Here is a 26,295-nt window from a genome sequence, read left to right on the forward strand (position 1 = left end):
AAAGTGTTGACTGTGACTACAGCTGAGTGGTAAAATTATGGGTGATCTGTCCTTAAAAATTTTCTCTGTGTTTTTAAGCAAAGTAATTTACCAGTTAGGATCACTTGAACAATAACAGCAACAAGAATAAAGAGGGAATTAAAAAGTACCATGTCCATGGTTCTGAAAGCCTTTGATCCTCTCTAGACAGTCCTGTGGCCTGTGGGGAAGTGGTCAGTCTGGGCCTGCCAGGGTCAGTAGACCCTCGGACCTGGTGGGAACTGGGATCCTCTGGCCCCTTGAACTTGATCTCCACAGACCATGTAAGAATATGGGTATTAGGGGTTGAATTGTATTCCCCAGAAAAGATGTGGTGGAGTCCTAACCTCTAGTACTTTGGAATTTGACCTTATTTGGAAATAGGGTCTTTACAGAGGTAATCGAGTTAAAATGAGGTCATTAGGGTGGACCCTAATCCAGTACGACTGGTGTTCTTATAAAAAGGGGAAAGATGGACACGCAAACACATACTTGGAGAAGGGCAGAGATCAAAGTGATGCTTCTATAAACTGAGGAAAGCCGAAGATTGCCAGCAACCACCCAAAGCTAGGAGAGAGGCTTGATCCCAGATCCCAGATGCAGCCCTCCACTGCTATGGCAGTGAATGCCAACCAAGACAGCAAGGGAAAGCCTGCCATGGAGTCAGGTCACAGGGAGAACTTGGCAAGTCACTTGTCTCTCTGGGACTCAGTTTACTTATCTGGAAAATGGGAGGCCTGGCCTAGAGCAGTGGGTTTCAAACTTGGTTTTAATCCTGGAATAAAATCTTACAAAGAGGCTCAAACATAAAAGGTAAAAAGAAACCCTGATCAGTTAGAAGCCTGCTCTGGATCCAGCACCCCCTCCCTGCAGAGCAGCTTTTGAAAACAATTCCAGATCATCTGTAAAACCTTCATCGGTACCCTAGTCTAAGACTCTCCAAACTCGAAACCCACCAGCTAGGATCACTGAGCATCTCGCATGCACCCATGCACCCAAGAGGACCTGACCCCTCGGCTTCAAGAGGTGGCTGGTCTTGGTGGAGAGGTGAGACTAATACCAGGAACACAGTGGGTAGACAAGCCAGGCTGCCCTCTCCCTCCTGAGAGCTAAGCTGCAAACGGGTCACCTGATGTTCTAAATCCGCCACATCTAAATTTATCTTGCCCTCCAAGGACGAGCAGATGCTGTGCCTTATCGGAGCATGGTAAGTGGCAGAACGACAGACGTGACGCGCCCTTATCACCCCAAGGACGGGAATGACGTCTGCAGAAAGACTTGGTCTCCCTGACGATTAAGTCAAGAGCTCACGGGCCAGCAGACCTGAAGGGGACTGGGTCACACAGGCCTCAGGTGGGGTGGGACTCAGCCCAGGAGCCCAGATTCCTTTCCAGACCCTTCTATGTCCCTGGGGTGGGGGAGGGGAACCAGCTGCCCCTGAGGAGGCGCGCAGAGAAAGGGAGGCTGTTTGCAGGGAGGGCCAGTCCCTGTTGCATTCCTGGGGAGCGGAGACCCAGAGCATCCCATTCCACACAGGAAGAGGAAGAAAGAAAACACTCACGAGCACCAGCGGTGTGCAGGCCGACCACCAGAGGTTGGATTAAGAGGTCACTGCCGGTCGCAGCGCAGAGCTGAGCAGCCCAGGAGGAGGCTGGACTCCAGGAACAGGGTCCGGGGTCCTACTGGGCTGATCTGGGCCTGGGCTTCCCCTCGCAGGACAGAGGCCCTGGAACCCACCTGCCGACGACTATGGGCTGGTTCCTGCCTGCCGACACCCAAGCAGTACAGAGCAGGAGCCTCTCAGCCACAGTCCTGCAGATCTGCAGAGAGGGGGAGGCTCTGACCATCCTCCCGGAGCCCACAGACTGATTAGGGGACACAAAGTCAACAAGGAAAGAAGGAAATGGTGTCACTGTCCCCACTGCCCCACTGTGGAATCAGCTGGGGGATTCAGTATTCGTTCAACTTTTAAGTACACAAATGACATGCCAACGCATTCTCCTTTTTAAAAAAAAACCACCTTACAGGTAAAGCTGATGTCCCCTCTGACCTCCATGCCTTCCCCTGGGGTAACTATTGTTAGGACTCTGGGGTGTAACCTTCCAGAACACCCACATGTCCTTTCAAAGAGACCCAGCAGGCCAGGGGTCAGGGCAGGGTGAGACACTATGGGCTTCCCAAGGTGTGCTGTGGGGCCGAGGCAAGAAAGAGCGGCTGAGGGCTGCCGGAAATCAGGGTAGGCCTCCAGGAAAAGGAGTCTGGAGACAGGGGCTCAAGGAAAGGTAGGATCAGATGACCCCAAGGCAGGGGTCCCTGGGGACGGGACCCATGTGATGTCAGCCCCATTCATCATTTGTAGTCAATTCTGCCTCTTTGGGAAACTCTAAAGCCCTCCCAAAGGGTCCTCGCCTTTGCCCGCACACCACAGCACATGCAGAGGACGACGATGACAATGACAATGAAACAGTGGCCTGTGCTGGGCACTCTGCTGGCCCTAACAACAGTTCCACGGCACCGGGATCAGTGCTTCCATTTTCCAGACAACCAAACTGCAGCCCAGGGAAATTAAGCAACTTGCTTAGTGTCCCACGCTGGAGGGTGACAGAGCCACCACTGACCACAGCGTCAAGGAGGGAGGGCCCTTCACGAGGCTGCCTTGCTCCTGCGGCCAGTGGTACAGTTCTTGTGCCTACGACAATGCCGAGCCCATATGAGGGGCTCCACAAGTATCCGCAGGCTGATTTCTTGGTTCAAGACCATGAGCAGTGTTGGGTGAATAATCAAGCACTAGGCAGTCCAAGGCAATCTTCCTGCTATTACGGTGTTTGGGGGTTTTTGTTGTTGGTTTGTTTTTGGTTTTTTTATTTTAAGTTAAGAATCTAAATTTTCTTCTAAGAACCCCCTACAACCTAGAGCTTCTGCTCCTGGAAAGAGTTAAGGCTTTGGCAAGAGGCTGTCCCACAAGGCGAACCAAATGTCCCCCATCCGTCTGTGAGACCACAGCAGCTACTTTCTGCGAACGGCCTCCTCGTGAACGTCAGTCCCGCCAGAGGGTGGGGAGGGGGCCTTGATTTATTATATGGCTTTTGGACAGTTCCTCCAGAAATACTGCCAAACAGTGGAATAATCAACTCTTTCACTCAAGCCCCTCATACTTTTTTATTTTTTTAATGAAAGAATAAAGTACGCAATGAGCCTGAACTAAATAAATAAGAATGCCACACTTTTGCCCAACAGAACTTTCTGCGTCCCTGAGGAATAGTTGTAGACCTCAACAACCTTTTATCCTCACAATGACGTTCCAGCCTTCTCCGTTTTGGATGTTCTGAGAACTTCTTTGATTTGGGCTCTCTAATTATCTTGAGAACAATTAGCTTATTAACTAATAATGTCATTATTTGATGTTGCTTGGAAGAGACATGAGAGAATCCCTTCCTCCTCCTGTGCTCTACCGTCTACCAGGACTGTCTGAAGTCAAGTTACTCATGTCTGGGCTCACACTGGAAGCAGGTGTGTGTGACAAGGAATCTCTGTCTTAATAGTCGTTGCTGACAATCACAGAGCTGGTTTCTGGGCTGGGTAGGGGGACAACGTCCATTCACAGCCACTTTATCCATCCACTCATTATGCCAGCCATGGAGACCTCAAGATAGAAAGGACATGATCCACGTCTTCAGGGATCTCACACAAAGAGATGCCCTTGGAGGCTCAGAGTGATGGCACCTCCTCCAGGAATGTTCCTGATGGGAAGAGACTCTCAATTCTTCTCCAGCTTAACATCCTATTCCTCCATCGTGCAACTCTCTCGATTTGTTATCACCTCTTCATTTCCATCAGTCTCCTGGGCAAAGCCGTGAGTAAGCTCCAGGAGAGGAGGAACCAGGTCTGTCTCCCCAGTGGGTAGTGCATAGTAAGTGCTGAGTAAATACTGATTGAATAAGCAAATGAACATGCAACCCATTCACATGAGATAAAATAAAGACCCCAGAAAAAGACCAACAGAAATGTCTCTCCCTCTGGGTGACGAACGGGTCTCTCTGATTTGAATACTGGCTGGAGGCTGATGCCCCAAACGTCATACCCTTATGAGTCAATCTGATGCTGAGCAGTGGAAAGCTGTAGCTCAGGGCCAGGGGCCTGGACTGTCCTGGGCAGGTCACTTCTACCTTGGAGCCTATTTACTCAGGTCTAAAATGCATGGTTGGAGAAGACGCTTTGAGTTCCTTGAGTTGAGGACTCTATGAAAACCTCACATCCCTGTGACGATTAGTCAAACTGCAGCCTCAGGGGAAAGGGGCCTGGGCCACGGTGGCTGGCCTCCCCCGCTGAGTAGATGTGAGACCATGGCCTGGTCTCATAAGGGTATGAAGCTTCCTCATCTACGCAGTAAGGATTGGGGCAGGGGTGCTAGAGTAGGTGCTTCCTAAGTCCAAACTTCTAGTACTTTCAGTGGAGAATGCTGTTTAGATTAAATTTGGGTCCGGTATGCACATGTCACACATCTTTTCAAAAGAGCCTTGACTTCCAATATTGCACACACTTCATTCGCTCCTTGATTCACCCAATATTTAGTGAGCCCCTACTGTGTGCTGGGCACTGTTCTGGTGGTGAACCAGACAAGACCCAGTCATTACTGTCATGGGGCGCCCAGTCCCACTGGGGGACAGAAAATACACAATTAAAGACTAAACAAAAGATGATTTCAGATGTAGTTATGGGCAAAGAACATTAAGAAATTGCACCATGTGAGGGGCAGCAAGTAGAGGGAGAGTGGGGCTCCTTTCTAGAAGCTGGTTGCAAAGGCTTCTATCTGAGCTGAGACCTAACGGCTCCCTGGAAAAATGTAGGGAAGAGCGTTCCAGGTGGAGGGAAGAGCAGGAGCAAAGGCTCCAGGCTGGAAACACACGTGGGGCATTTGGAGAACAGAAAGGTGACCAGTGCGGTTTGCGCATGGGGCAGGAGGGAGTGACTGTAAACAAAGGCGAGGGCCGGCTCATGTAGGGCAGGGTGGGAAGGGCACTGCCAAGAAGCCCACGGGTAGGATCTCGGGGGTCCGCAGACTTGGATGGAGAAAAATGTCATCTCTCTTTTCACCAACCTCTACCTGAAAACCAGCACTTCTCCAGTCTCGAACGTCAACAACAACCGACGGTGACGTTAGGGGTGCCCAGGACTGGTCGACGACAGAAACTGCTCGTCCATAACACCACTGTTGCAGACATCTGCAAATAGCACTAATGCTCATCACAAATGCAAAGTTACAGTAGCCATGAGACCAGCGGTTGGCCGTTATTATTTAAAGTCTTAACAGAAAAGCACACATATTCCAATATCATAAATTTGAAAAGTATCTAAGAACTGAATCTGAAGAGAACTGGCTTCCCTTATAACCCCATGAATTTTGTTTTAGAAAACGAAGAGCCTTGTTCTGAGAAGGGGTCCCTAGGCTTCGCCCAATAGCCCAGGGGCTCACAAGCCACGGTAAGGAGTTTGACTTTTATTCCGGGTGGGACAGAGAGCTGCCGTTTCAACGGGTTTCGAGGGCTACGGTTTCCGTGTTTCAAAGGCCCCCTGGCTGCAGGGCCTGTGGTTGTGTGGGGCAATGTCAAGGGCAGGAGAGGGTGTGGCCTTCCCTGACCACTGTCCTGGGCCGTCGGGAGGGGGCAGCGTCCCCGGGTCCTCGTGCTCTTCCCTCTGATCAGGAGCCTGCCCACCACCCCACCTCACGCTAACCTCTGGGTCCAGAGGAACCCTGTCCCTTGGCCCGAACCCCACCCCCCACAGGGCATCCTCCCAAAGAGCTTCAGAAAGTGAGCTCATGTGTCCACAAGAAAAATAAATGCGGCATTTGCCCCTTTTTGGTTTGTATATTCGTCTAGAAAAGAAATGAGATTTTTATTTTAGAAAAGTCTTCCAGCAGGACCCCAGCAGAGGCCAGGCAAACACCAGGGGGGCGGGCCGTGACCGCTCAGGGAGGCTCAGGCACCGGGACCCACTGCCACGAGCAGCAGCCCCGCCGTTTACGGCTGCCTTCCTGTTTTCCCCGGGCCTCTCTTCGCACTGCTCTCGCACACACAGAGTCTTTTCAATGCCCTCCAGGAGAACAGAAGAATCCATTTTCACACACCGGCACGCACGTTTCTCCCACCCTCCCCGGGGAGTGGGCCCTGCCAAGAGGCCTGTTTATGGACATACAGGGACAGATGGGGATGGGGCCCATGGGGTGGGGTCCTCAGACCAAGACAAGGTGAGAGCTGAATCCTATGCTCCCAGATGCCCCAAACAGAAAGTGAGAGCGGGGCCAGGCCAACTGGGAGCTGAGGGACATTTGTGGTACTTCTCGGCAATGCCTGCGAGCCTCGTGGAGGGACAGGGATGCAGTGTGGGATGTGGAGGGTCTGGCTTTGGAAGGAGGGGGCTGGAAGGGGCAGGGCTGGGTCACCTCGAAGGATCAGAACAGTCAGAGAGAAACAGAGAGGAAGCATGCACTTGGTCTTTGGAACCAGGTTAACTGAGCAGCAGAAAGGGAAACAGAGGCACCCACGTCGCTGGTGAGGACCAGCGTGGAAGAGTGACCGCTGTTTCCAACCGCTGCCTGTTCAGCTCGGAGCCCCTTTCCCAGGGCTCTGGTTAGAAAGAACAGGCTGGGTTTTGTTTTTCTTGGGAGGGGGTTCGTTTTTATCTGTACCCATTGGCATTTCTGGATTGTGAGTCTCTCCAGCACCCGGTCCCTGGGAATAAGGGAGGCAGAAAAGAGAACCCAGGAGCTTGCTAGCATGTCATTCCTCACATTCCCGGGTCCCCAGCCAGTCTGCCTTCATCTCTCCACTTTTCACAACTTTCCTCTCTTTGTTTCATACATAATGCCCAGAGCTTTTGCCTGTCCTTGGTGGGAGGGTAGGGGACAGTGTGTCTACTCCATCATGTCTGGAACTGAAATCCTACATTTCATATTATGTTTTATATATTTTTTTTAAGATTTATTTATTTATTTGAGAGAGAGAGCAAGCGAGCACACAGAGGCAGAGGGAGAAGGAGGCTCCCTGCTCAGCAGGGAGCCTAACTCGGGGCTCAATCCCAGGACCCTGAGATCATGACCTGAGCTGAAGGCAGACGCTTAACTGACTGAGACACCCAGATGCCCCTATGTTTTATATTTTTAAGAAACACATGAATCAAATACAGCAGAATACTCCCAATTTCTTTAACCTGTCTGGCAGTTACAGGAAAGCCCTTACAGGGCTTTCAATACTCTTCCATTTATTGGAAACACTGTATAAATTCAGTGCTACTCACGCCCCTTCATTCTTTGCTCATTCATCCACCCAACCTCTGTTGTGCACCTTCAGGCACCAGCTACACAGTGGCGAATTGAAAAGATCCTTCCTGAAGAGCCTTTCGCACTTGGGGTGACCAGAACAGCTGAGGCAGGGTGCTCCCACAGAAGAGGACGGTGTGCTCTGAAAGATCCTTACCAGGGGCCTAAGTCAAATTCTCTGAGGAAGTAGTTGTGGGGCCTGACGGTGCCCCCAGGTCATGCCTGGTATCACCACCTGTGGGCAGTCTACCCAAAGGCAGAGAGGCAAACAGCTTCCCAAGAACAAGCTTCATGGGCAAGGCTCCTCCCAAGCAAGCTGGCTCTCCCACAATTACCCCACCTCTCTGCACAGCTCCCCACTTCAGTGCGGGGGGTCTTTCCTCCTATTTCAAGCTCTCTCCTCCAAATCAGCACCCCAGAAAAGCCTCTTGCATCAATTTTTTGGCTGTAAGCATGAGTGGGAGCCATTCCCTGGGCCCACTGAGGAAAACCGGGCTCAGGACCCAGAACAGGCATTCTGGTCTCCAGTGAACTTGCTCACCCTGGACCAGAGAGGGCTTGTCTCCCCAGGGTGTACGACAACATGGTAACTGAGGTCCCCATCCCTAGGCCCTAGTCTCTCCAAGTTTTTTTTTTTTTTTAAGATTTTATTTATTTGACAGAGAGAGACACAGCGAGAGAGGGAACACAAGCAGGGGGAGTGGGAGAGGGAGAAGCAGGCTCCCCGCTGAGCAGGGAGCCCGATGCGGGGCTCGATCCCAGGACCCTGGGACCATGACCTGAGCCGAAGGCAGACGCTTAACGACTGAGCCACCCAGGCGCCCCTCTCCAAGTTTAAGTTAGCATGAAGAATAAAATGGCCCAGGGAAATAATGGCCAGACTCCAGAGAGGCTCTTCCTCCCTTCTCTCTGAAAGCCACCTGGAGTTTAGCTTGGCAAAATGCTCCCAGGCCCAGGAGATGGTGCCCATCTTCTCTCCCACCCTGCCCCAGGTGTCCCCAGCATCAAGGGTGACTGCAGCACGCCCAGCACGGGAAGGGCCCAGCAGAGTGGAGGCTATTGGGCATTCCAGAAAGAAAGCTGGAGTGCTAAGGGAAGGGTGTCCTGGGCTCCTGAGGAGGGCTCCAGTGAAGCCCCATTTACACACATGGTCTCATTTGACTGGGTTCATGATCACTTCTTTCACCTGAGGAAATGGAAGGTCACTAAGATTAAGTGACTCGTCAGGTGGGATCTGAACCCAAGTCTGTCTGAATCCATTGACCCTGATCCCTTAGGCCAGCTCCACTCGCACCAAGAACACGGTGGGGGACCTGATCTGAGTTGTTAAGGTGGACGGTGGATCTTGAGGACATTTCCCCATGCTTTAGCACCCTACCTGCTTCACCTGCTCACATCTGCCTTCATGGAGTGCAGGTGGCTTCCTTTCATTTCATAAACACTAATTAAGGGAGCTCCATGGCGGGCATGTGGGGCACCCAGAGCGAACAGTTGTCACCTGCTATCACAGCAAAGCAGAAGAATCTGGAGGGTGGCTCAAGCAGCCAGGACTGAGCAGGCTTAGGATGCCATGTAAGTCCTGCCTGGCCTGGGGAACTGGTGGAGGCCAGGCCACCTAGAAAAGCCATTCAGAAAACCTAAGTGATCGTGAGTGGCCTCACATTTCATGGCAGGCATCGGGCAGTTCACCCACAGCCCCAGGCAGAAGTCCCAAGGGCAGCTAGGCCCACAGAGTTCTGGGTGACAAGGCCACCCTATGTCCAGTGCTCAACGGATCTCGGTGTACTAAGAAGTGGTTAACACGTCCATGCCCTCCAATAGTCAGGAACAGATAAGAAGCCTTCATATGGCAAGGGGCGTATAAAGAGCTCACAGGAGAGAAGGGCCAGGGCCCCCACCAGTATGGAGGAGCCTCATCATGTCCACCCCCTCCCTGGGAGCGCTGTGTTCTCAATTGGTGAGTTTGGCTGTGCCGGACCCATGAGAAACAAGGCCCCTCTGCTGTGGGAGGTGCTTGGCTGAGTGGGTACCCAATAAAGAGGACTGGGCTGTCCCACTGAACAGGGTGGCCCCTCCATGAGCATCAGCATCCTCAGCAAGAGGAAAGGAAACCCAGACATTCACCCCACTCTCAGCTCCCAAAGCCTGCTTGCTGAGGGCAGAGCCCACAGGCTCCGGGCAAGAAGGGTAAGAGCTGTGAGGGGCGCTCAGTGCCAGGCCTGGCCCACCTCCACCACCCTCCCACAAGCTGTGCAACTTCGGGCCACTTACAGATCCTCAAATCTGAAAGATGGAGGAAAAAAACCCAGTACTTGCCTCCAAGGGTAATTGGGAGATACTCCTGCCCAGCACACACCAAATATTCAATGACTGTTAGTTTCCTATTTTGGGGGGGGGTTGGGGGGAAGGGGAAAGGGAGAGGGAGAGAAAGAATCCTAAGCAGGCTCCATGCCTAGCGCAGAGCCCAACTCGGGGCTTGAACCCACCACAACCCTGAGATCACAGCCTGAGACGAAATCAAGAGTCGGACGCTTAGCCAGCTGAGCCACGCAGGCGCCCCTGTTAGTTTCATCTTTATGTCAATTAGCAAGGATGTCAGCCTGGAGCTCCTATCTGGAATCACTCTGCTGCATTAACGGGTTCGTATTTGACTCACTGTATAAACAGTTTGTTGGTCAACGGGCTCCTCGCTCCTCTCCCAGCCCCTTCCCCACACCCCCTCCAGGCAGAGGACAGCTTACCTATGGTCCTTCGGAGGTCTTCACACTGGCTAATGTGAGGAAACTTCAGGATTTCCTTCCACTTCTTGCTTTTCCCCTTGCGCTTTCCTCCACCCCCTGCAGAAATGGGGGGAAAAGATGTTGGGCTGATGTTGGTCTTGTCCAAGGCTCCAGAGCCTGGTTCCCATCCCAGTGAGTCTGTCCACCAGCTTCCAGGGCTGGGAGACAGCCAGGGGGCTTAAGGTCAAGTCAGTGACACACCCCAGACCCCAGCAAGCACACACACCCCCCCTGCTGGCCAGCATCAAGCGTGTGTGTTCTCCCCGCACAGTCGGGCCTGGGCCCCTCCACCAGCAGGAGCAGACAAGCCCCTCCAGTCAGCCAGGCCTGAGCCCACATCCGGTGCCCTGTTCTTTGTCGACATCTCCCACCGCTGTTCAGACCTGCTGGGTGCCCAGCCTCTGGGCCCAGACTAGACCCCAGCCTTCCCATGGCAGGGGCCAGGTCAGCTGGACTTCATATTGCCTTCGGGCTCAGGAAATCCTCACAGAATGGATCCACAAGTGAGCGGACTGCAGCCCCCTCATTGCCTCTTTTGGTCCTCTTGTTTTCTGTGGAGAGTCCCCTTCCCCAACTGGAGGCCAGATGCCGGGAGCAGGGACTTCAATTTCCACTCGGCTCCTGTACCCCCTTCTTCCCCCTCCTTACAAACCCCACGGCCACAAGAGGCTGCATTCTCAAGGCTGGAAGGACTCCAGAAGGGCCCCATCCTGCCTCACGTCCTCCCCAGTGTGCACGTATGATGAGCATGCACACGCTAGGGACATGCATATGTAATGCACTGGCACACATGATGAACACACGTGCAATGAAGATGCACACATGCTGACCCCACACACATGATGACTATGCAGTGAACACACGGAGCTGAATAAGGTATACACACGGGGCATTCCCATCACCCACGCTACTCCTTCCCCATGGGACGGTGGACAGATGGCAGAACGCTCAGGTGTGCAAACAGCAAGGGGAAGCGCCAACTCTCGCCCGTGTCCCTGAGCCCACCAGTGCTTGGGCCTCAGACCCAGAGGCCCCTCTGTGTCGTGCCAGGACTCTCAAGGGACTGAGATGCCATCACCCACCCCCCACCCCCAGAGTGGCCTCAGATACCATCTTGCTAAAGGTCACATAGCCCTTTAGACCCCTCAGTATCTTGGGATATTAAGGGCCTTTTACTTTCCTTCACACAGTCAACACCTCAACCCCTGTGGGGTCTGGGGCCCAGTTAGAGAAGTGGGATCTGGGACAGAGCTTGGGCACCCTGGGCCTGCTCCCTGCTCTGGGTGGGTGTGCAGTGCCTCCAGTCTCTAACCCTCCCAGAGCAGGCCTGGGCCCCTCTCTCCAACCAGCAAACCAAGGGATGCAGGAGGAGCTTAGCTTGTACCCACCTTGGCCCAGTGTGTGCCCCGGGGCTGGCAGGGAGCTGGTCTCCATGAGTGAGGATTCCTCACTGTCAACCCGGCTGCCGTGGGCAGCTGAGGCCGGGTTCCCCATCAGTGAGTTGGGTTAGCTTCTGAGGCCAGGACCAGGACCCCCCACCCCGGGGGCTGGGAAGTAGGAGAGGGAGCTGGGGTGGGGGGGTCCTTTCTCTGCTCTCTGCTCATCCTATCTTCCTTCCTTTCCAATCTCTGCAGAAGGCAAAGGCCTCAGACTCCAAGGGGCAGAACGAGTGTGCACTGGACACTTGCTGTGGCCAGGTAAGATTGGAACATTACCTTGTTTAATCTTCAGAATGACTCTTTGAGGAAGAGATCACTGGACCCACGTCACAGATGAAAAAACAAATGTCCAAAGTTGAGCAACTCGCCAGCGGATGGCCTGTCTGACTAGACTCATGGGCTCTTTCCTCTAGCTGGGGTCAACACACATGGGCACACATAGCAGAGCTCTTCCCCGGGCCCTTCCCCGGGCCAAGCCACTCACGTGCACTCTCTGGAGCCCTCACTGTAAGTCTACAAGGCAGAACTATGACTATTCCCCCTTGACAGATAAGGAAACCGAGGCATGGAAGAAAGAAGAAAGTGGCCTTTAATGGCTCATTAATGGCAGAGCCAAGACCCCAACTTGAGTGGAATCCAGACCCTAGGCCTGCACCCTCACCCTTCTGTGTGTAGACTTTCCTTTGGGGTGCTTCGAAAGCCAGGGAAATTCTCAAAAAAAAAAAAAAAAAAGGTGTCCGGCCACAGAAGTGATGGAGTGTTGAGTAAGAGGAGCAGGAATGGGGATCTCTCTAGATGGGGCCCCAGCCTACAAGCTCTGAGAAAAGAAGCCACCCCAGACGCCTGGGGACTTGTTATGCTTGACCCACACGTGGCTTGTTTGCTTGTTCACTGAACTAGGTGTCAAGATCTGAAACCACGAGGAGACTTGCCATGCAAATCCAGATTTCAGACTTTTCTCCATAACCAGGCATCCCACGTGGCAAGAACTGGCTGGAGATAGGGAGCAGCCACTCTCATGGACAGGCCACGGGGCCTCCATGCAGGCAGCCTGCCTGGCCTCCAGAGGGATTGAAATGCGCACCCCCCAGAAAAGGGCTGCCCTCTAGAGACATCAGCAATTCAGATGCTACCGTCTCAGCCTCCACCAGGCTGGGAGGTCAAGAGTGGCCATCAGAACCCATCGAAGTCCTTGTCCCCTCCCATTCCCACACTATTCACTCCCAGATCTGGCTAGAAGAAAGCACGTGTGTGTGTGTGTGTGTGTGTGTGTGTGTGTGTGTGTGTGTGTGTTAAGATAAAACATACACAACATGAAATTTACCATATTACCCATTATTAGGTATACAGTCCAGTGCATTGAGTATATTCATCTTGTTGTATAACCATCACCACCATCCACCTCCAGAACTTTTTCATCACCCCAAACTGGAATTCTGCACCTAGCAAACGCTAACTCCCTTTTCCCCCATCTCCTGCCAGCCAACACTCTACTTGCTGTCTCCATGAATTTCACTACTGTAGGGACCTCCAATAAGCAAAATCATACAATATGTATGATTATTACACTTACATAATGTCCTCAAGGTTCATTCTTATGGCAGCATCTGTCAGATTTCATTCCATTTTTAAGACAAAATAATATTCCACTGTGTGTAGGTACCACGTTTGGTTTATCCATTCATCTCTGGATGAACACTTGGGTCGTTCCCACCGCTTGACTTTTGTGATCGATGCTGCTATGGATATCTGAGTCCCTGCTTTCAATTCTTTTGGGTCTATGCCCAGGAGGGGAATCGCTGGATCACACAGTAGTTCTATCTTTCTATGGAACTAATGAAACCTTCTTGACAATATGGACTACCAGGCTGTACCCCAACTGTCTGCAATCAAAACCCAGGGATGTGACTTTTGAAAAGGCTCCCCAGGTGATTCTCAGGTGGCCAATCTATGGAAATTAGGGGTCTACTTTACACATGTACACACGTGTGTGTGTGTGTGTGTGTGTGCGTGCATACTTTTTATGGATTAATTTATCCATTAGGAAAATTAACACAGACTCATTAATTCACTCAACCAATATATGTTGAGCATCTACTAAATGCCAAGCTCTATGCAGGTGCTGGGGACACAGTGGCAGGCAAGAGACACAGGGTGTCGCCATTTGGGGGCTTCTAATCTAGCAAGGAAGACAGACATTAAAGACTTTATTTCAGTGGTTCTCAACCCAGGCGATTTGTCCTCTGGGGGCCATTTGGCAATGTCTAGAGAGATTTTTGGTTGTCACAGCTGGGCTGGGGGTGCTACTGGCCATGAGTAGGCACAGGCCAGGGATGTGGTTACACACTGCACAATGCATGGGACAGGCCCCGACAACACAGAGCAATCTGATCCAAAATGTCAATAGTGCTGAGGAGGAGAAACACTGCTCTATTTAACAAGCATTTTGACCCCTCAGAAGTGCAGGGTTTGGGGGAGACGTTAGTAATGGGGCAATGTGTTGTTGAAGTTGGAGTTAGGAAGGAAGGGAGAGGGTCTCACACAGCCACCCACGGGGCTGCCCCAGGGCAAGAAGGCAGACTTCCCAACCCACATGGGGCTCCTTGCCTCCTATTCCTTACCTCCTCAGCCCCCGGAACAGGGCAGGGACTGGGGTAGACAGAATAAAGCCCCCCAAAGTGTCCATGTCCTACTCTCTGACGCCTGTGGATATGTGGATACATGACAGAGGGGAATGAATACTGCAGAGAGAAGTAAGGGTAACAGCAGGAACATTATCCCAGATGGTCTCGGTGGTCCTAATGTAAGCATTAGGGTCCTTACAAGAGGGAGCAGAAGAGTCAGTTTAGAGTGATGCTGGGTGAGAAAGGCCAGCCACTGCTGTCTTTGAAGATGGAAGGGGCCACGAGAAAGCAGGCAGCCTCTAGAAACCAGAAAAGGCAAGAAAACAGAGTCTCCTTGAGAGCCTCCAGAAAGAACGGAGTCCTGCCAACACCCTAGTTTTAACCCAGTGAGACCCACGTCCGACTTCTGTAACTCAATAATTTGTGTTCCTTTCATCCACTGGGGTCGTGGTACGTGTTACTGTGGTGACAGAAAACTAATACAGGGACGCTCTCAGCAGGGTGTCCCCCTAAATGGCCGCATGGATCCTGAATGGCCTCCCCACTCACCTGGCCTCCAGTTCCTTAAAAAGTCTCATGACATACACCCTGCCCCTCCGTAACTCACACGGGATGGAGCAAAGTCTCCTGTCTTCACCATAACCAAAACTCGCCTCGAAGAGGTCTCCACTTCCAGATATCTGGCTCTTAAGTGTGCTGCTGGGTTAGCAGATGGTGTATCTGATACTGTTTATTATTTCAACCGGATGTGATTGTTTCTCAGGACCCTGAGGCAGTGAGGGCGACCACCCTGCTGCTGAAGTTCCTTGTGTGTCCCTGCCCTGTGGCCTCCACTGCCCCAGGCCCACCTCCCCGCTTGGGAGGGATGTCAGGCCTATAGGGGGGCTAGAGGCAACACCTCTCCACCACTGATGGAGGCCCCAGCAGCTGGGGTGGCCAGTTCCCAGGCCTGCCCCTCCACCACTGGTCACCCATTCTCCTTGGCCAAGCCCTTCACCATGGTCACCGTCCCCCCAAGCTTTATTTCCTCCCTGCCATTGCTCTCAGGGCCTTTGCACTCATTGATCCCTCTGGCAGGATCATCTTCTGCCTACCCAATCAATGTGAGCGTTTCCCCTCCACGCTTCAAGTCTTAATGCCGGCATCCAGGTTCAAGACTGCCCTGAGCACTGTGTGGCCATCCTGGAGGGCCTTCTCTCACCTGGGTAGCTGAAGTGGGCCCCATTCTCTGCCTTCACAACTGCCACTGAACAGTGTTTGGGAGGCCCTGGGCCGCTGGGCAGTCTCTCTCTCTCTCTCTCTCTCTCGCACACTCTCGTCAGCTGACAGATTCACTGATCCATTCTTCCAAAACATTCGGCCCATTTTCACTGACGTGCCCAACCTGTACGTGTGAAGTCACTACCAGATTCCCAGCACCGGCCCCAGCTCTCATCAGTACCCCACAGCTTCCTATTTAGTGCTTTACTTGCCTAGCCTCAGTCTCCCTGCTCGAGGGAAGACCATGGTGGCAGGGACCTGGGTTTCCGTGCTCTCTGTTGCTCTCTCCTGGCCCACTGTAGATGCTCAAACAGCATTTGCCAAGCAGACGCAAGTGTCATCCCTCGGACCTCTGTATGCATCATCCTCTCCCCCCTCCCCCATCCCGTGACCCCGCAGAAGTTCCTGATCCCTCCACCTGCTGGAGCCTTGCTCCTTCCTCAAGCCCCCCGCCAATGCCCCTTCCAGGGCTGCCCTGGAGAGGCAGAACTCCCTTGCCAAGCCCACAGCCCACGCCCAGCTCCACCCAGACCTTTTCAATGTCCCTCCAGAGGGTGGGGCAGCTCACACAACTTGCCCGGTTAATCACAAGCTCTCATTTTAAGTTAGGCTGACTGACTGGGTAAACAAATGTTTGCCGGAATCAATGACAACCTCCACCCCACCCCACCCTACCCCACCCCCAGCCTCCTGAGGTCAGCACTGAACTGGGTGCTGTTTGGGGCTCATTAAGGTGGCATTAGCCCCATTTCACAGATGAGAAGCCAGAGGCTCAGGGAGAGGAATTAATGAGGAGTGAATGAGCCCCCCTGCACTGACTCACAGCCATTTCTTGTCTTGAGCAGCTTTGGGTTTTATTTGCTTCACCATCTGACCCACTGCTGCCCACAGTTTATCTTTCATGGGCTGGAAACGAGTCAGTGAACTGGACATGGTCCCTGCCCTCAGGAACATCCAGCTCGTTCCAGGCTTCAAAGAGCAGAGATGAGCAAGACTGCTCGGAGTGTGACCTGGTAGGCGGGGGGCTCCATGGAGGAGGGGCGGCTCCAGCCAGGGAGGGGATGGCAGCCACACGGGCTGGGGGGCTAGACAAGAAGGGGTCCCGCCCAAGAAGGGAAGAGGCCAAGATGTTGGGGACACTGGCTGAACTCTGCCAGCTCACCACTCTGAGGAAAGGCACCAAAGGATCAAGATGGCAGGTCTTGCTCCTGGAATGGGAAAGAGTCCAGGCAAAACCCGGAGAAAGGTGGGCAACAGGAAGATAGGAGCGTTCCCTGACTTGGGGCCTCACCCCCAGGTGGCCCCGTAAGAAGGAGGGGGCAGTTTCCAGAATGAAATTGTTTAGCAAATCATTTCTCCTTCCTCCCGCCCCCAGGGTCCCCCTGGGCCGCCAACAATGGCCTCTTACAGGTGCACCCCAGGAGGGCTAAGGCAAGTGTGATAAGGGGGTGGCGGGCAGAAGAAGGGAGAGTAGCCAAGAGGAGTGGGGGCTCCTCTGGCAGGACGGCAAGTCCTAGCAGGGACTAGAGTGTGGGCACAAAAGGCAAAGTAAGAGGTAGCTACCATTTCTTCAGCACGGGCCAAGCGCTCGTAAACTAACTGGCATTCCTTTTGCTCCCGTAGATGCCCCCAGGGAAGAATAAAAGGATCGCTCCAAAAAAGCTGCCATGAGAAAGTGGTCACTGTGGGGGAAGAAACTGGCTTACTGTCATTCTTGCTGCTTGTACTGGGCTCGAGGGAGGGTTTCGTGCTCTGAGGGCAGAGGGAACCAGAGGGAGCAGAGCGAGGCAGACCCACCCCTACTGTGGGGGACGGCGCTGGGGGGGTGGTGCTGAGCTCTACAAGGGCACGGGCTCCATGGATCCCAGTGATGAGGGGCTCTGAGCACGAAGGAACCTCCAGCCCCCCAGGGATCGTGGCCCTGTGGCACGGAGGAGTGGGGCTACCAGCAGAGGCCCCTCCTCCAAAGGAGGCCTGGGAACTGGCCACCCCAGCTGCTGGGGCTGACAAAACCAGCAACAGCAGAGACCCCGATGGTCAGCAGGACTGCAAAGTTGTTGGCTGGACTCCTTCGAGCCCTGGGCCTTCTCTTTCCACCCTCGGAAGGAAGGGGGACAGCCCTTTGCCAAACAATTGACCCTGGGATTCTCATTAACCTTATGGTATGATATATTTGATCTGGAAATTAAAGAAACACAACCCTTCCTGTACTCCGAGGGTCCAGGGACAATCGGTGAGGACATCATCGCAATTAATTCTCACATCAAGTCCATGAGGAGGTCCTATTCCTGAACCCATTTTGCCGATGGGAAAACAGTCTCAGAGGGGCAAGAAACTTGCCTCAAATCACTCAAGCGGCCGCGTCACAACCTGACCGAGGACCCTGGTGTTGGACTCTTAGTCTAAAGTTCTTTCTTCGCTGCTGACAAATGAGCAGCTGATCAGAGGAAAGTGGCCTTGGGGGAAGCTGAGGAAGCCTCCATGCATTTGTTGGGAAGACCTTCCTTCACACCCTTGAATCAGAGGGTCAGTGTGGTCCTTGGATCAGCAGCATCAGCTTCACTGGGTAACGTGTTAGAAATGCAGATTCTCAGGCCTAACTGTAGATGTATTGACTCAGAAACTCTGGGAGTGGCACCCAGCCACCTGTGTATTAATGAGCCTTCCAGGCGATTCTGATGCTCATTCAAGCTTGAGAACCACTGCCCTAAAGTAAGAGAAAGTTCCTGAACATCACACGAGAAATGGGAAGATGGAACCACTCTCTCTGGGAAATTCCCTCTCTCTGATCGGTGATTTCTGCCCTGCCTACTTCTAAAAAGGATTAAAAGAAACACAGCAGGATTGGGACAAACCACCAAAAATGTTCCTCCCAGCCCCCAAATTCAGTGATCCTGGGATCTGACTGACAAGCACCTGCCTGACTTGAGCTTCTTCTCACACGGATGCTTGACGGCGTCAGCCACTTACCAGGCCACCAGCCGGAGTGAGGGGCAAACTGCATAAGAGCCCTCCTAGGGCGCCTGGGTGGCTCAGACGTTAAGTGGCTGCCTTCAGCTCAGGTCATGGTCCCAGGGTCCTGGGATCAAGCCCCGCATCGGGCTCCCTGCTCAGAGGGAGCTTGCTTCTCCCTCTCCCTCTGCCTGCTTGTGTTCCGAACTCTCTCACTGTCTCTCTCTGTCAAATAAATAAATAAAATCTTAAAAAAAAAAAAAAAAGAGCCCTCCTATTTCCAACATGCTCAGTGCTGGCTTATAAGGGTCCAGGTTGGGAAGCCAGCTTCAGGGAACCCCACTTCATGCCCCCAGGCCCTGGCCTGGCTCCCTAACAGGCTGGGCAGGACTGCCCTCAAACCCCTCCTGTACAAGGAGTGCACACTTCCTCTACTGGGTGTCTCTGCATTCTGATGGCCTCTGGACCTTGATTGTTCTACAGATCCCAGAGAGGAGAGAACCATCTATGGAGATGGGCCTGCCAGGGTCCACAGAGGACCTGATACATTGTGTGGGCCCTGAGGAGGAAGGATGTTTTCCCACAGAGCTCAAATCGAAAAACAGTGTTGGTGAGTACAGTTCTAGCCAAGGTTAGCAGTAAGAGAGACTCATTTGAGTTGACCTGCAAAGAAGGGGATTGTTACCAGGATCATGGAGGCCTCTAAGAATCCAAGGAAAGGCAGCTAAGAGCAGCTGGGTTTGTGGGAGTCAGAAGGCCATGGAGACATAGAGAAGCTGGCGCTGAGGTGTCTGCCCCCCATGCCACCACGTACCCCTCTGCAGACCATACCAGGCTCACTCACCCCTCTGCCCAGGCCCAGTTGGCCGCTGGTATACAATGAGGAATTTGACTGGTCTTTGTCCCCGGTTCCTGGGAGGTAACCTCCAAGTCCTTGGAATTTACCATGTGACAGAGTGTTGTTTTTATTCATGGTGGATCCCCCCCCAAACGTACCTGAGTTTATGCTAACAAGATGGCTCAAGATGGGGCTGGCCATGCCAGAATGACCAACCATAGGATTGGGTAGGTTCTGAACCCAGTGATAATATCCTGACCTGCGAGGAGAGATGGGGGCTGGAGATTGAGCTCAGCCACGTGGCCAGCGATTCAATCAGTCATGCCTAAGTAATGAAACCCCAATAAAAACTCTGGGCACGGGGCTCAGGCGAATTTGCTAGCTGCTGCCGGAAAGGTAACGCATCCCTCACAAGCCCTATGCATCTCTCTCTTTTGCTGGTTTGGCTCTGTGTCCTTTAGCGCTGATAAAATTGCAAGTAAAGTGCTCTGAGTTCTGTGAGTCATTCCAGTGAATTATCAAACCTGAGGGGGTAAGAGAGTTCCTGAATTTGTAGCCAGTATGGTCGGGCCTGAGAAGGCCCAAGTAACAAATCTGACTGGCCAACTCATCTTTTCTTTCCAGGTCACAAGTCATGGGCCAGCCCAGACTCTACACAATCCAATCAGGTCTGGTCTTTGCAGATGGGGGGCCTGGGGTGAGAAAGCAGGCCGAGCAAGCAGGCAGCCGGCCTCCCTGGGCTCGGCTCACACGTTCAAGAGCAGGAGCCCCCATGACAGGGCCAGACATCACCAGAGGTAGCACGAGCAAGACCACAGAAACAACCACTTTCACTTCTAGAACAGTTTGGGGTGCTGCGGGTCGAAGGCACAGGATGTGGGGGGAAGGGGCACAGACTGCAGCAGCCCCAGGATTCCCACTAGGGCCCCTTCCCCCTGCTGCCTCAAGGCCCTCCCTCCCTCCATGGCCTGTGGGTGGCTGGGGGCCACGAGGCTCAGAAAGGTCAGCATTATGCTAATGCAAGGGACCAACCTCGTCAGAAATCCAAATGCTGTTGTAAAGCAGGTCTTTACGATACTCGTGGGGTGAGGGAGGCATGAAAACTGGAGGCGCTCTCTCTCTCTCAGAGCACTTTGATCAAGGTCTGGGAAGTTCTCAGGTATCCTGGTGACTGTACGTGGGAAGGATTTCTCCCTGTGTTCCCAGCCGCAAGAGGCTGATGACTCACCCACGCCTGGCCAGTCGAGTGGAAGGTAGTGTTACAGTTTTGCCTGTGACGTCTGTGGGGCTGAAGAATCTGTTCAACTCCCTTCTACCCAGGTGAGCTTTCAGGAGTCGGTTTCCAAAGCATGGCCAGCAGGCTGGCTTTCCAGAAAATATCACCACAGGGAGGCTGGCAGTGTTCTCAGAGGCCACAGGCCAAGCGGAGGAGGCCCGCTTTTCTGCTGAGGTAGTTGCTTCCAACCCCTGCCCTCCCCGTCACTGGTATTTCTGTCCCCTCCCCCCGGGCTCTGCCACCTTTACCACCACCAGTGGGGCACCGCAGCTGAAGCTGATGAGGTAGGTGTGCGGCATCTCACTGGTTCAGTCTCTCCTCATCCAGCCCCGAACAAGGCAAGATTCCAATTACAGGACCCCGTTGGGTCTACAGCACCGGCGTGGTCTGTGCCTCAGGGCACCCTCCTCTGTGACGTTTCTAGATGCCTCTGAATCAAAATGACTCCTGCCCTCAGTTCCTCCATGACCACACTGTCCCAAAGTGCTTGAGCTGGGAGGTCCGGATGGGGTGGGGCTAGGTGGAGATGCCCCCATAACTACCCGCTGATTGAAACGTTTAGAGGAAAACAGCACGTGAGGGGCTGCCAAAGGCCCCCGTGGCCCAGAATGCCCTGAGATGGGAGCTGTGCCGCTCATGCTGGGCCGAGTCCACGGTACCTCAGGGCAGGAAGCATCACGTAGTCTTCAAGTGTGTTCGGTGCCTTCCTACTGGCATGGGAACCCCAGGGTGGGCCAGCGAGGGAAGAAGGTGGGAGGCACTGAGTCTCTCCCCGCCCAAGGCTGCCTGCTTCCCACAGCCTGACAAAACCACCAACTTCACCACACAGTAGATGCTGACCCTGCTTAGCACTTCAGAGACCTCAGGGATAGGCCCAGAAACCAGGATGAAGCCCAGGCTCTGTTCAAAAGGTTGCCATGCCAGTCCAGGGCAGGTGCAGTCAGACCAGGGAGCAACCTGCCCAAGTCAGTAAAACGAGGAGACAGAGGAGATGGGGAGGGCCCGAAGGCCTTTCCAGGCCCCATTAACCTGCCTGGGAGCTGAACTCAGCTGCTTAGTTGGGGGCTCCCGTTGTTCAAGGGGACCCCCCGCCACGAAGGCAAACAAAAGCCATGGTGGGCACATGGGAGTAGGGCATTAGCACACCCCAGGCCTGGAGGACGTGGGGAGGCAAAGAGTCACCGCTATCCTGACCCCAAAACGTTTCAGGGCCGTTGCTGTCAGCCACGAGAACCTGAAACCTCCACTCTGCTCTCAAAAGGAAGTGCAGTGTTGAAGTGGTGTGAAGCATGGGGGGCCGCACCGGGCCTGTGGGGCCTGTGGCCTGTGGGCAGATCCCAGCACCTCTGGGCCCCCCTCGTGGCCTCACCACAGTCGGGTTTCCAGAGCAGACAAACTACGCCACAACCAGAAGGATCCCGCAACCTCAAATTAGGAAAACCAAAACCAACACCAGGCCTGGTAAGTGGTCGCCATGGGGACAGGGAGACATGGCCCCTCTCCAGCATGCTGAGCCCAAGAGCAAGGAGGCTGCAGGGCACAGGGGCTAGGGGACCGTCCCTCCTAGGAAACCTTGCTGCTGAGGGCAGTCCTAAGACTGGGCCACCTTGACCAAAGGCTGCTTGAGTGACAGCTGGGCTGTTTACCCGGAGCTCTCCTGCCCCCTGCCTCCAGGCCTCTTCCCTGCCGTATCAGTGGGTAACCACTGCACCCTTATCTGAGCCATGCGACACACCATCTGTGTGGTCTTGCTACGTCACGCGGTGGTTTCTCCTGCAAAGGATACTGCTGCTACCCAACTTGTTTTGCTGGGTTCAGAATTAGTGCCAAGCGTGCAAAGCCCTTAGCATAGAGCAGGGGCTGCCTAAATGTAGCCATCATCATCACAAGCATCACCATTCCTGCTACCATCTCCGTGACCATCATTTCTACCATCAACGTCGCCATCACCACCATCCGCACCAACCATCCCACCACCATCCCCCTAGCATCATCATCACCCCCATCACCCCCCACCGCCACCCCCCCACCATCACCACCACCATCTTCCCCACTACCATGATCACCACTAACAATACCATCACCACTACCACCATCCCTGCCACCACCATCACCACCATCACCATCCCCACCATCACCATCATCACCATCACCATCCCCACCATCTCCATCATCACCATCACCATCCCCACCATCTCCATCATCACCATCACCACCATCACCATCATCACCATCACCATCCCCACCATCACCATCATCACCATCACCATCATCACCATCTCCATCCCCACCATCACCATCATCACCATCACCACCATCTCCATCCCCACCACCTCCATCACCACTACCACCATCCCCACCATCACCATCATCACCATCACCACCATCACCATCACCACCATCACCATCCCCACCATCACCATCATCACCATCACCATCCCCACCATCACCATCATCACCATCACCACCATCACCATCCCCACCATCTCCATCATCACCATCCCCACCATCACCATCATCACCATCACCATCCCCACCACCTCCATCACCACCACCATCATCACTCCATCACCAATACCGCCACATGACTCTTATAGATAAGAGAACTAAGAACACAGAGCAAGGAACACACAGGAGGTCTCAAGCTCAGATCTTCTGAATCCAAGTTCAGCCATCTCTCTGTCCTACCACGACTCCCCCCAACGTATCACGCACAACTTTCCGTCAGCATGATGTCAGCATCTGTCCAAGGTTCGTCAGAGGGTGCCACAGAGAAGTCAGGCAGTGGCTACGTGATTTGGACCCATCCCCTCTCTGACCTCACTGGCCGCTACTCCCTGGCTCGCTCCCTCACTCCCACCACACTCTCCTCCAAGTCCTCAAACACCCCGGGCACCTTCCATTGAGGCCCTCTGCTCCAGCTCAGGAGTCAGTGAACATTTCCTGTAAGGGCCAGATGGAGTCTCTGGGTCACAGAAAATATGTAAACAAATGGGCTGTATTCCAATCAAACTTTATTACCAAAGCAGACAGCAGGCTGGATTTGGCCCCACTGGTCTGAGGTTGCCTAAGTTTATCTGCCTGGAACCCTCTTTCCTCTCCTGGGGAGAAAACATCTTCAGGGTTAACCCCTTCGCCTCCTTCAGGTTTTTGCACAGATCTCGCTTTCTCCGTGACATTGACCCTGACCGTCCTTTTTTTTTCTATAAATAATTTGAAGTGAAATAAATACAGTAAGAAATTAACCAGTTTTAGATGAACAACTAAGTGGAATCTAGAACATTCACAATGTTGTGCTACCACCACCTCTATCTCGTTCCAAAACATTTCTTTCCCTCCGAAGTAACACCCACCGATCACCCTTTTTAATGCTACGACTGTGCCCACCTCTTCTGAACCCTCCCTTTCTTTTACTTTTACTTTTTCATTTCCCTTGTACATACCACCTTGTAACATTCTGCATGGCTTGTGTATTCTGTTCATTGCTTCTTCCCGTCTCTGCCCCGCCTTCCATGAGAATGTAGGCTTCATGAGGGCAGGGATCTTGTTTTCTCCCCTGCTACTCCCCAAGCACCCAGAATGGTGCCTGACACTGAGTAAACGCTCTGTAAATCACTGATGAATAGATAGATCAACAGATGGAGAGACAGGCCCGGAAGAGAAGAGATGATTTCCAAATAGACTTTAAAATAAACACACACATCAAAAAACACATCACATACCACAGTCTTTTCTGAGCCTGCGTTTTCCTCCCTCAAAATGGGAACACAGACGGTATCTGGGTGGCTCAGTCGGTTAAGCATCTGCCTTCGGCTCAGGTCATGATCCCAGAGTCCTGGCATCGAGCCCTGTGTCAGGCTCTCTGCTCAGCTGGGAGCCTGTTTCTCTCTCTACTCCTCCCTCCAGCTCTGCTCTCTTTTGCTCTGTCTCTCAAATAAATAAATAAAATCTTTAAAAAACAAAGTGGGAACACAACGGCCTTCCCTGGGAGGGGCAGGGTGCAGACAGCCTCCCCTGCTGTTCCCCTCGGTTATGTCTCCTCCTGTCCCTGCATCAGATATCCCAACTCTGAACTTAGAGCCCCTTCTCCCTGGGCAGTGTGGAAAGAGAAGGCAGGGGCTCTCATCAAACAGGCAGGGTTGGCCTTCTGGCCCTTCTGTCTATGAGCTGAATGACCACAGGCCACCTCGCCAACCTCTCTGAGCCAGTTTCCTGATTGGTATAAATAATGTCCAGATGCCCTTTGTGAGGATCAGACAGAGCATGTGCTTAAAGCCCTAGGGCTGTACCAGGCACCAGATAGGCACTAACATGATTTAAAACCCTGTTGTTCCCCATCATGGCTCCCTACACCTCCCCACCCTGGGGCTTCCCACCTTTTTCTCTATCCCCCTGTGTCTCTTTAGGAGTTTAGAGAAATTTCCTTGAGGAGAAGGCAGACACCTCCTCCTCTTGCAAAAAATGTCCTTTCCAAGGAAAACCATATTTCAATTGTATTTTGGGGCTTACTACACTTTGTCCACACCGGTTTTCACAGTTGAGGAAGTTTGGCCACAAAAACTAACTTTACACGGCAAAAGTCATCCTCTTCTCTCAGCAAAGCCCAAATTTGGTTACTTTTGTCTTCAGTATGTTTTCTCTTGGTTAAAGAAGAGAAAAGCTGGATGGGGGCCGGGGGGGAGGCGGCGAGCTGACCCCTGAGAAAAGCCACTGGCAGCTGAAGCTAGCCCCTGCAGCCCAGCCCCAGCTGTGGCTACTTTGTTGGAGAAATAAACAGGACTATTTGCTCATGAAAAAAATGCCCGTTTTTCATAGGATATTTGTAAAAATATTTGCATTTCCCTGTGAGTAATAATTACTTCTGCTGCCCCAAGAATGTCTGCATCGCCTACCTAAAAGAAACTGAACAGACTCTTTAGAAATCCTTCCCAACCAAAATCCACCCAGCAACCTGGGTATGTGATGATGAAGATATGACAGCCCATAGAAGGGCTGGGAGCTCTGAGGTACAGATAGGAAAGGGAGAGCCCAGCCCTGGCCTGAGTGCCTCAGCTCCTTTGTCTCTGAGCGTCAGGATGCCACAGCAAAGTAGATTTACTGTGCACATGAGGAAACAAGCCCAGAGAGGCCAAGTATCTGGCCCAGGGTCACACAGCCACTAAGTGGCTAAGCTGGAATTGGAACCTAAGAATGCCTGGTTCGTAACTCCCAGTCCATGCAGCCGACACGGAATTAGTTCAGGGGACACATGAGAACTGGGCCCTCAGAAAGTTTTCCCAAAGTCTAAGACCACATAAGCCCAAAATCAGTGCAGCACAGAGGCGGCTAGAGAGAGAAGAGTTTCCAGTGCCAAGGTGAAGTTTCCCAAACTGGGGTCCAGAAGACAGTTCTTGAGTCCCCTCTACCTATACCTAAAACATGCTTCTCCCCTAGTCTCCTCTTCTCAGCAAATGACATCACCATTCACCCGGCCACTTAGGCCAAAAACCTAGGTGTCATCCCTGATTCCATCTTCCTCCTGGCCTCAGTGGTAAGCAGCCTCCAAGACGGCCCAGTGATTCTTGCCTTCTGGTATTCACAGCCTCCATGGTCCCCTCCCACACTGAACCCATGTGACCAACAGGATGTTGGTGGAGGTGACGGAGCAGGACTCTGAGGCTGGTCAGGAAGGTCATTGTGCCTTCTGCCCTGCTCTCTCTTGGCTCATTTGCAGGAAGGGCACTCGTGTAGACCTATGAAGGGCTCAGGCAGGGAGGAGCTAAGACCTCCTGCAAACAGCCAGCCTTCATT

The 26,295-nt window shown here is 53.0% G+C and overlaps 1 protein-coding gene across 3 annotated transcripts in view; it reads right to left on the reverse strand.

The window, feature by feature from the left end:
- The window catches only part of GRK5 (G protein-coupled receptor kinase 5), a 206,889-nt gene that overhangs the window by 99,989 nt on the left and 80,605 nt on the right, over window positions 1–26,295 (reverse strand). For 2 of the 3 annotated variants that reach the window (XM_028121729.2, XM_028121726.2), the window contains exon 2: window positions 10,078–10,173. The exons of the other annotated variant lie outside the window; for it this stretch is intronic. In XM_028121729.2, the coding sequence (XP_027977530.1) occupies window positions 10,078–10,173 (96 nt within the window). The remainder of the gene's footprint in view (window positions 1–10,077; window positions 10,174–26,295) is intronic. 3 annotated transcript variants of the gene reach the window in all.

The sequence above is a fragment of the Eumetopias jubatus genome, unplaced genomic scaffold, assembly GCF_037043125.1.
Source record: "Eumetopias jubatus isolate StellerSeaLion01/CBP00866 unplaced genomic scaffold, mEumJub1_p1.0 scaffold_17, whole genome shotgun sequence".
NCBI lineage: Eukaryota > Metazoa > Chordata > Mammalia > Carnivora > Otariidae > Eumetopias > Eumetopias jubatus.